The following is an 11,324-nucleotide window of genomic DNA, read 5'->3' on the forward strand; positions in this document are numbered from 1 at the left end:
AGGAACAAACCTCACCAAGCCAAGAGCAACAACAAAAAAAAACTGTGAGGTAAACCAAAGAGGATAACAAAGAATTCTTTATTTAAGGTGCTAAAAAATGACCCGACACAGCCGTGTTTCAGCCCGAAGGCCTGCCTCAGGGGTCTTGATGAATCTACATAAAGAACAGATATGAACAAATATTGTCTATTGTCTGAAAATGAATAAATAAAATAAAATGAATAATATACTTCGTAAAATAGTAAAAAACACACATGGTGTGACATGTGGAGGGGCATAATCGAACGAAAACGTCTATCTCCATGGGCATTTATCTCCAAGAACAGGTCCGTGAAGGGGCGGACCGAACCGTATTTTCGAAAAAAATAGACGTCCATATTTTATTCGTCAATTTGTGAGCTCGGCATTTTTGTTTTTCAGCGATAATGGAAAATGAAAGCGCCCAGCTCAAAAACGAATAAATCCAAGGCATTTGTTCGTGGGAGGGGCCAGGATTCGTAGTGCACTGGTCCCCCCTCACATGCCACGACACCAACTGGGCACCCTAGGGGGCACGTTTACAAAAACAAAAAAAAGGTAAAAGAGCTCCCAGGTGCATAGCACCCTTCCCTTGTGTGTTGAGCCCCTCCAAATCCCCCTCAAAACCCACTGCCCACAAGTCTACACCATTATTATAGCCCTAAGGGGTGAAGGGGGGCACCTACATGTGGGTACAGTGGGTTTTGGGGGGGGGGGTTGGACGACTAATAAGCATTAAGCAGCACAATTGTAACAGGTAGGGGGGTAATGGGCCTGGGTCCACCTGCCTGAAGTCCACTGCACCCCCTAACAACTGCTCCAGGGACCTGCATACTGCTGCCAGGGAGGTGGGTATGACATTTGATGGTGAAAATAAAAAGTTGTGAAACATCATTTTTTTGTGGTGGGAGGGGGTTAGTGACCACTGGGGGAGTCAGGGGAGGTCATCCCCCATTCCCTCCGATGGTCATCCGGTCATTTAGAGCACTTTTTTGGGACCTGTTCATGTGAAAAAAGGGTCCAACAAAAGTGTCCTAAATGTTCGCTAAAAACGCCTTTATTTTTTTGATTAACGTGTACATCTCTCCTCGGCCGATAACCATGCCCCAGTTCCACCTTTGCCACACCTCTGACATGCCCCCATCAACTTTGTCCGCATCCGCGACGGAGTGCAGTTGAAAACGTCCAAAATCGGCTTTCGATTATACTGATTTATTTGTTTTTGTGAGATAAACGTCTATCTCCCGATTTGGGTCGAAATCTAGGCGTTTTTCTCTTTCGATTATAAGGTGGATAATGTAATAAAATGTAAATGAATAGTTGAAAACGTTATGAATGTTTGAGGAATATTAAATATATGGAACTCTGAACTAGATTGTATGATAAAACGTTTCAATCAAAAAGCATGTACAAACACAACATTGTAAGATTATAACTACAGGCATAATGAATGATAAAAAGTCCATAAAGTTGATCAGTGTAAAAGGTAATGTTCAATTGTAAAACATAAAATGGTATGACTTCATGGTGTGATTAGTCAATTAAAAAATGATGATAAAAATAATAAATAATAAAAGTAAAAAAAATTAAAATAATAATAAATAATACATAATGAACAAACTGATAAACAGACTGCTGATGTGTTGTGTGGATAAGTAAATGGATTTAAAGTTGGAAGCATAAAAAATGGAATTCCTGTGTATCATTGCGTTAACGTCAAATGATAATGCTTAAAATGAAATAATGATGCTTAAAATCAGTTTGTATTTAATGTAAGAATGTGATGCTATTTAACATTGAAAAACAGATTTCAGTTGTCATTTTATTCATTCTGCATTCATACAGAAAGCATGGTGCACCTTGATTTCTTTATGGCTAACTTAGTAGAAGCTGTATTAACGATATTGAGCAGCAAATTAATATCATCAACACCAGAACTGTACAATTTGTTGGAAAAAAAACTTAGTAGAAGCTACAGTTTTATGCTAAATAAATGTTCACTATTATTTAAAGGTATTAGAACAGCTTTCTGAACATGAACTGATGATGATATATCTTCAATGGCAAAAGCTGGAGTTTGAACTGAGAAGGTCAAAAGCTTCAGTGAAAGCAAAACTGAAAACAATATCATATTTTAGGTACCAAAAAAATACCTATACGGCAGTTTCTAAAATTGAGCAATGTTTAGTTAAAACCATAAAATGGGTTCCTTAATTTTACTGTATTTTCAAGGTGAAAATATTCTTTATATTATTAGAAGAACTACCAGTTGTTCTTTATACAAGAAACACTGTTGTATGCAAAGCCTGATATAATTATGTATGTTGAATTAAGAAACGATAGATGGCATCATTCTTTGTGGGCCTAACATACGAAAAGAAATGTTTCTCTTTTTTTGCTGTGCTAGTTGTTTAATATGGTAATCACATGTCCATCGTAGCGGTAAACACAGAACCATGAAAAGCCTAGCAATTCCCATGTTAAACAGCTACAAAGGGGGTTTGGGAATTGACAGAAGTTAGGTAGGACATGGAAGAAGCTGCCATGCATTAACTGGTAATGTGCTAGATAATATGGAACAGATAATGCTGACTCATAAGAGACTGTTGATTATATTGTCTTACCTGCTATGTAGTTAGGGGAGAAAAGATCGGTGGAAAAGATTGGCACTAAATACTATTTTATAAAGGGTGAACATTTTTATGGAATGCTGCTTATCATTGGTTCCTGCACCCAACTTTGGGTGCCAGACTTACACCTGATGAAGCCTGGTGTAAATCCAGCAGCACACGTTGGACATGGCGATCCATTATTCTATAACACTGTGCTCAACCTTTTGGAACACCCATACCACTCCCATGGCAATGCCTCCTTTTCAGCTGTGCATTATCCGCCAGATTCTATATAGTGCACCCAGTGATCTGCACCAAAATCCAAAAATCCAAGCCTTTTCTATAACAATGTGTGTAACTTAATTGTCTTTAACAAGCTAATCAGTGTTGATAACAGCTCTTAACAAGCAACAATTGGCAATAATTTGAATTTACATGCACAACTCGCTAAGCGCATTCTGTAATGCAGTGCGCCTAAGTTCTAGTGTGCACAAGCAAAATGGGGCGTGGTTAAAGGTGGGAAAATGGGCATTTCATGGGTGTTCCAAAATGTATATGCGTAGTTATAGAATATGGCCCAGTGCACCTAAACCTATGCGCCAGGATTTATGCCATGTTTTTGTTGATGTAAATGGTTACGCGTAGCTTTAGGCTCTGATATATCAACTAAGTATATTCTATATACTGTGATTAAATCTAGATGCCATTTACAGAATACACGCCAATTTTTAGGCACCATATATAGAATCTCCCCCTATAGAACTTAGGTGCCCAGCATTATAGTATAACATGCATCCATATGTGTGCACAAATCCTAATTGGTGCCAATTAACATCAGTATTTGTTTTTTAGCAACCAATTATTGATGTTTAACAACTCATTATCCAATTAATTTGTGTGTGCATCTCAGAAACGCACCCATATTTGGACACCCAAATCTGGGTGCCGTGTTTAGAATCAGGGCTTTTTTTGAGGGGGTACTTGGGGGTACTGAGTACCGGCACCTTTTCCATTGTCTGCTAAAATTGACCCATGGACCCCAAGTTTTAATGAAAGAGCTCACCAATTCAATCTTGTCATAGACTCTGTGACTGGTTGCAGGGGGCCTGGCTATTGTGGAGTGGCTCCTTCAGTGATCACCCCACTCTTGAAGGGTGGCCTAGCATTTGAGTACCGGCACCTTTTTTGCTAGGAAAAATGCACTGTTTAGAATACAGGAGTTAATGCAAGGTAAAAATAATTATTTATTTTAGTAGAATAGGAGAACACTGGAAGATACTCCCAACAGTTAACACTGAGATTTTTGCAGTTGCCGTATGCTAATTTTGTAGATGATGTAAATAGGTCCAATAGTACATGATCACAGATAAAGATGCAATAGTGTTTTGTTCACAATTTCCAAACAGAACCTATCACCTAAGCCCCTTTCCTCATTCCCCTACCTAACATGTTTAAGTAGTATCATTGCCTTTCTGGTACGTAATTTTCAACCCATGCAGATTACTCCAGTTTAACCCATTCTCTTTCCTCTAATTTTCTCATGTTTCTTAAATTCCACTACCAGTTTTGTTGCTTACACTGAGATTGTTCCTGTGATTAGTCTTTTAGAACGTCATTACCCTACTGAACTGGGAATGTTTGCTTCTTAAGCATAATTAACATATTTCAAATATTTAAATGTTATATACCCTTTATCTCTCTTCTCCTCAAGGGCACACATATTTAGATCCCTGAAACTCATCTGGTCTGACTTCTAGTGTAGACCCCATGAACTGTGGTTTCCTTTCTCTGGACCGTCTCTAGCCCTTTTCTATCTTTTTTGAGATGTGGTCTCCAGAACTGAATACAGTTCCTTAGGCAAGGCTTCATGAATTGTGCAGAGGCATGATTGCTTCCTTTTTTCTCTTCTGGCTATGCTATCTATGCATCTCAGTATCACTTTGGCTTTAGGCACTGCTTTGTCACACTATTTCACTATCTTACAATCTTCAGACTCTGTCACCCAGAGGCCTTTTTCCTGTTCAGTACACATCAGCTTCTCATCCCCCATCATGTGACATTTTTTTGAATATATGTACCCATTTTGTATTAAATTTTAGTTGCCAAGCAATCAATCACTCCTTAAGCTTTCTTAGATCACTTGCCATTCTGTCTACTGTCTCAGGGTATCCATTCTTTTTGTACATTTTAGTATCATCTACAAAATGTCAACCTTTTACTCCTGACCCTTCTTCACTGCTACCTATAAGAGTTATCCAATACAACTAATCCGAAGACCAAAACTAATCCCAAGACCAATACTTGAACTATTCCAATAATGAAAACTTTCTTCTCAGAATGAACTTTATATACTACTACGTTCTGTTGTCTATTCCAGCCTTCTACCTTTGCATGCAACACCAGGCTGTATTCATGAGCCTTTTATGTGTGATAGTTCATAAAAAGGATGGATGCCTGTCTCTCCATAACCATAAGGGAAGAGCTTATTTCCAAAACCTGTTAAGCGTGAAAAGCTGTTTTCTGGATAAATGAATATTTTTATTTTCAAGAATTCTAGTCAATATAAAGAAATTGTTTTCACTGACTAGCATATACATGAAAAATAAATGCCTTTCAGTGCAGATTTTGCACATCTTATAGCAGTCTGTTTCTGGTATAAACTCATTTTTCTAAAAAAAAAAAGTACTTAGGTTTTTAGAACTAAGCTCTTCAATTACTGTCTGCATAAGAGCAGAAGTTCATCAATCTAGATTTGTTTGTTGTTGTTGTTTTGTTTTGTTTTACTTGCTTTTACTCTGTAGTGAAAGTTTTATTGTTTACGATTATCCCAGAAACACTGATTGTGTCGGGTCCGACCACTGGTATGTTTGACTTAAATTGATTATACACATGTTAATTTGTATGTTAATGTGTTAAATTGATATTGCATATGCTAAACTTTTTAAGATGTGTTAATGAACCAAATGTATGCTAATGAATGCACATCCCTATTCATGAGTGATACTACATTCCAACAGCCCCACACATTCTCCATGCACTTTTCCATAGAAAAGAGAGACAAGAGTCACATGTTTCCAACGCATACCTTCCTTTGAATACCTATAGAGTTACTATTATAGTCCTCTTGACTTACTTAACAGTGTCATCAAATCCAAATATACAAAAGGTGTTGAGAAACATGAAAGTAAATATCCAGAATCTGTCTACATTATTAAACTTGAATAAGTATTCCAATGAGTAGAAAGAATGAGTCAAAATCTACCAGTCTTCATAGGAAGGAAGCAACAGAATTTGCAAAAGAAGAGAAAAAAAACCCCTATTCAATAAATTAGATCAGCAAATATGGAAGAACAAGTGCCAAATGCATAAGTACAGTGGGAAATAAAAAGTGTTGCTCCAGGAAACATTTCTTGATCAAACTTTGACACATGAATGGTTAAGGAACAGTGAATTGAAACCTAGGGATAAGTGATGGATAGTTGCAGGCCAGGACAATGGAATACAGAAAGGATGGCCAACAGAAAGCATAGAAAAACTTGGTACAACAGACATCTGTAGAGTCTGTAAGAAAAAGTTAGAAATGGTTTCTCATCTCAAAACTGGCTGTGAAGTTCTGATGGCAGCAAATTTCTATACAAAAAGGCACAATAAGGTGGCATATCTTATCCACTAAAAACTTGGTACTGGTCAATTTTCAGCTGGCAGTAGTCACATTTTTTTTAAACTCTGACTGTCATTGGTTGAATTAGTCCCATATATTCAATTTCAGGCCTTGTGCAGGCATTGGCTTTGAATATCTGGGCCTATTTGAATATCTGGGTCATATTTTAACTTTCCTGTTTAAAGTTTTAGTTTTCTAGCATTTCCATGAATACATTTTGAAAAATTCTTTTTATATGTAATTACAATCTGCCTAGGAGTTCACAGGAACATTTGGTATCTTTCATATCTCTTTGACCTTGACTTTTTACTTATAATGCAAATATTCTATCAGAATTCACAAACTTCTCTGTTTGGGCTGCATAGGGAGATAAATGGCCAGGAAGAAAAGGGAGGTGTTAGTGCTTTTATATAACCCCCCTGTTTACTAAAGCTTAGCTTGAGTTAACTGCAGCAGGGCCCATAAGAATAAAACAGGCTCTGCTGCAGATAACTCAAGCTAAGCTTTAGTAAACAACGCCCTAAGTCTCTTGTGAAACCTCATTTAGGGGTCCTTTTACTAAGCTGCAGTAAGAACAGGGGCAGATGCACAAAACTTTAACAACCCTTTACCGACCATTTTGCAAAGAAATCGCCAACCGTTTCATGTACTAAAGCCCATTTTTCGACGACCGTAGCAGCTAACGAAAATGGAATGCAGATGAGCAATCAGTGTAGAAACCCTTTTCAAATGACATGCACTAACCTTTTCCGATTGGTTTAACGAAAGACAACGCCGAGAAATGTAACGACAGGTCTGTACCTGTCGTTAGGGCTCTCCGGCTAAAGAACTGTAATGTGAAACACAAAAAAGAACCAATTGCAGCGTAGACGATACGCGAGACGCGCTGTGATTGGACAAAAACACGTTGCACCTGTATTGTTTTGCTTTTAATAAAGCTTATAGAAAACGTGTCATAACCACGTTCATATAGCACGTGCATAACATACGCAGTAAATTTACGTGCAGCAGTTATGGCAGCCAGAGGAAGAAAGCCTAACTTTTCAGATATGGATGTCCTCTGGCTCGCTCAACTTTTCATCGTAAATGAAAAGCGTCTTTTCCCCCGCGCAGGGAGAAGGAGGAATATCGGGCGGATGGACAAGGGCTGGGAGACTCTGCAACGCCTCTTTAATAAGCGTTCCTCCTTTCCCAGATCTGTAAGTTGGCAGTATATAGGGCTCTACGCACAGTGTCGTACCAAGGGGGTGGGGGCGGTCATCCTATTCACAGAGGGTGTCCGTTCGTGGGGGGCCGGGGGGGGCACACCGTTGGGGGCAGGGCGCATCGGAGATCCGTCCCTGTTGTCTGCCCCCCCTATGAACACCACTCATTACATATAACAGATTTTTGCATGTGCATGAAAAAACAAAAGTGGTCCAGTTACTGACATCGACAGTGCATGCCTATTTCCAGTTTTTCATGTACATCTGATTTCCCTTTTTTTGGGTTTACAGGTTGAGGAGCTAAAAAAACGTGCGCGGGCGTTGCGCAAGGACCACCCCGAATGGCTAAAGGAGGTGAAGGCAAACCTTGACAACAGCCCAGGTATTGGTTCATTTGACATGAGTCTGCCACATTACAGGTTTGATAGTGGCCTTGTGCTTTTATGTGATAGACAATGTTTGTCCGTGCAGAATTGTCATCTTCTGATGAGGACGAGGAGCAGGAGGAGGAGGAGGAGCAGCAGGAGGAGGATGACATCGTTGGAGGGTCCCTGGCTGCTGTCGCACCTCCCCGCCCTTCCGCTCCTACCCCTGGTCCCCACCTCCTGCCTTATGCCCGTTGCCGTCCCGGCCCCTCCTCAGGTCTCCAGCCCCCCCCTAAGAGATCCCGCCAGTCCATTGTCTTGCGCCTCCCTGCTCCCAGGTATGGCCCTTCCCACCTTTCCTCTCCTCCTCCCCGTCTACATTCCACTCCCCCTGTCACCCCACCCCAGGCGCAAAGTCCCACCAGCCCTCCTGTTTCCCCCGCTTCCCCCCCTCCGCCGCATAGTCCCACCAGCCCCCCTGTTTCCCCCGCTTCCCCCCCTCTGCCGCATAGTTCCACCAGCCCTCCTAGTACCTCCTTTCACGCTCCCCATCTGACCTCCCTCCCTCTTTCCCTAAGCCATGCCGTCCCATCCACCTCCGCAGAGGAAGTCACCCCTGTCCTTGAGATGTTCCTGATGCACGAAGAGGGTGAGTTACCAAAGTGTGCGGCATGACTCATCTCTAGCCTCGTTATACTTGTCAAATTTTTTGCTGATGTCTCTGCCGCCGCGTGCACCTGTAAGCGCTCTATTAAGGTTCATAATAATAATGTTGGCTATTATTGCATATCACTGTGTGTTTCTGTTTTACAGCAGTTCGTGGTGATGTTTTCTGACAGTTCTTCCATTGTCTTTTGTAACAGGTGTCATTGTGGACCTCACAGGGGAGGACAACAGTGATGTCCCCTCACTACCGACCACCCCCCCACCACCCCAAACTATGAACCGCAGTGTCTCTCCCATGCCCCCTCCTCCCACTGTAACCCGTGGGACATGTACCTTCCCCACTCCCACCCGCGACCGAAGCACCTCCACCACTCTCCCCACTGTGCAAGATCAGGCCACATCTCCCCATATCCCGCTCGCCCTGATCAACCTTCCCCCCCACGAGCTGGAAGAAATGGCACAGACCCTGCACATGGGAGGGCAGGCATTGGAAGACCTCTCCCGGGTTGTCCTTTACCTGTCCTCCCTTGTGCAGCGCCCTTGAGGTCTGTCCGCGTCTTTTCCCTTGTTCTACCCATTGTAAATGTACCACTGTTTAGTTTATATCTGTTCACAATTTATATTATCTGCTGTTCACAATTTATATTATATTTGTTATTATATTATATATGTTATATAAAAGCTGTGTTTAAAACTATGTCCTCTGTGTCATGGTATCATAATTGTGTTGGGGGTTCTTGACAGACACACGGTGAATGAAACGGCAGTGTGCTCCGCTTCCTTGGTAAGAATTATGTAGCTGGGGATTTGTTGTTTGCGGTTGGCCGCGTACAAGTGCGACGTCACAAATGTGCGCTCTGTTACACGCGAGACAGGGTTGCTTTGCGGCGCATATGTTTGACGTACACAGCGGCGCATATGTGTGACGTACACACAGTGCGCGACGGAAACGAACGGCGGATCCTCTTTTGGGTTGTTTGTTGTGCCGCTGCAATAACGAAATGGATGGTGGTTTTTTCCTGGCACAGTTGGACTTTTGCCCTGACATGGTTTATGATCACGTCACTGACAGGCAGGGACAGGATCAAAGGGGACCCGATGTTGAACAGCTTCCCCCACTGTTCCCTCGCCGGCTCCCAAGGCCACGTGTGTTTCGAGCACGGCTGGTGCTAGATCAGATATCGGACAGGAAAATCATTGATGACTACCGCCTATCAAGAACAGCCATTTATGAGCTATATCAGGAAATTAGAGAGGATATTGATCCTACCACTGCAAGATCTCACGCAGTACCTGGCATAGTCAAGCTGCTGACTGTTCTGCAGTTTCTTGCAACAGGGACATTCCAGCATGTATTAGGGGGGAACAGTGGCGTTGACCAGTCCACTGTTTCGCGACATCTTACACAGGTACAGCTCTTTTTTGGGGAATTCCCAGTCCCCCAGCCACTGCACACCACCAATGTGTTCCCTTTCCCACCTCCTACCTCCTAAAAAATGTTTGTTTTCCATTACTGCATTGCCAAATACACACCTTTCACATATATGTTTCAGGTTCTGCACGCACTTAAAAAGTGCGTCCGTAAGCACATTGCTTTCCCAATGGGGGTAGAGGAGCATAGGAAGATCAAGACCGGATTTTTCAAGATCGCTGGTATGCCTAACGTCCTGGGAGCTATTGACTGCACACATGTTGCCTTCACCCCCCCGGCCGACCAAGAGATGCAATACCGCAACCGCAAGATGGGATACTCGTTGAATGTGCAGGCGGTGTGCGATGCTAGCCTTAAGATCCTGGATGTTGTCACACGTTATCCTGGCAGCTGTCATGACTCCTACATTTTGTCGAACAGTGCGCTGGGGAGGAAGTTTGCCGAGGGGCGGATTGCCCAAGGATGGCTTCTTGGTAAGTGCCCGTTATTCATAATACACAGGGGTTCAGGGTGGTTGCATTTTCAAGGTAGCATGGCAGTGTCTGTACTACTTGCGCTATAGCCGTGATTCTGCTGAGTGCACTTTGCAAAACTAAAATCTCTTTCAGTAGGACATCTTAGGGCACATCAACAAATATGCCGAAGAAAAAACTTTTACCATGATTACAATTTATTGTTGTCTCCATGCAGGGGATGCAGGTTATGGATCCAAAACATGGCTACTGACACCTATACCGATCCCCCGTTCTGATGCTGAGAAGCGGTACAACGAGTCACACATCTCGACAAGATGTACGATCGAGCGTACTTTTGGAGTACTGAAGAGCAGGTTTCGCTGTCTACACATTTCCGGTGGATCCCTTCAATATTCCCCAGAGAAGGTTGCTGATATAGTGCTTGTATGCTGTATGCTCCATAACATAGCGCTGAGGCATAACCTTGACATTGACATCGACATTGTAGTCCCTCCTGAACTTGACATAACCCCCTTGGCCACCGGATCTGACGTAAGCAGGGGCAATGCTGTGCGCAGGCAGGTGATCAGGGAATGGTTTTCGCAACCCCGCGAGGCACTGTAGCCACGTTACAGTTATATGGTTTAACAAACAGTTTGCATATGTGCAGAGAACCGCATCCTTGTGCGTCATCGAATTGGGTGCTAATCATTTAAATGTTTTAAATGTTGGTGGACAGGTCACACATCTGTTTTTAATCTACCCCTCTGTGTACCCCCGTGGGATCCTTCCACACGGAGGTGTACAGAGGGTCTGTTCTTCAATGATCTTGTGGACCGCCTCCCTAAATTCCTGTGAGACCCCTTCCCGTGGGTATTGCTGTTGGGGAGGCATCAGAAGGCGCTGGTAT

At 42.4% G+C, this 11,324-nt stretch overlaps 1 protein-coding gene across 1 annotated transcript; it reads left to right on the top strand.

Moving 5' to 3' along the window:
• The first annotated feature begins 9,528 nt into the window (after window positions 1-9,528).
• LOC115461908 (putative nuclease HARBI1) lies at window positions 9,529-11,038 on the top strand. Its single transcript, XM_030191965.1, has 3 exons — window positions 9,529-9,936; window positions 10,081-10,432; window positions 10,650-11,038. Exons 1-3 carry the CDS (start codon window positions 9,529-9,531, stop codon window positions 11,036-11,038), a joined length of 1,149 nt encoding a protein of 382 aa, XP_030047825.1.
• Window positions 11,039-11,324: the final 286 nt, after the last annotated feature.

Source organism: Microcaecilia unicolor, chromosome 2, assembly GCF_901765095.1.
Source record: "Microcaecilia unicolor chromosome 2, aMicUni1.1, whole genome shotgun sequence".
NCBI classification, from domain to species: Eukaryota; Metazoa; Chordata; class Amphibia; order Gymnophiona; family Siphonopidae; genus Microcaecilia; species Microcaecilia unicolor.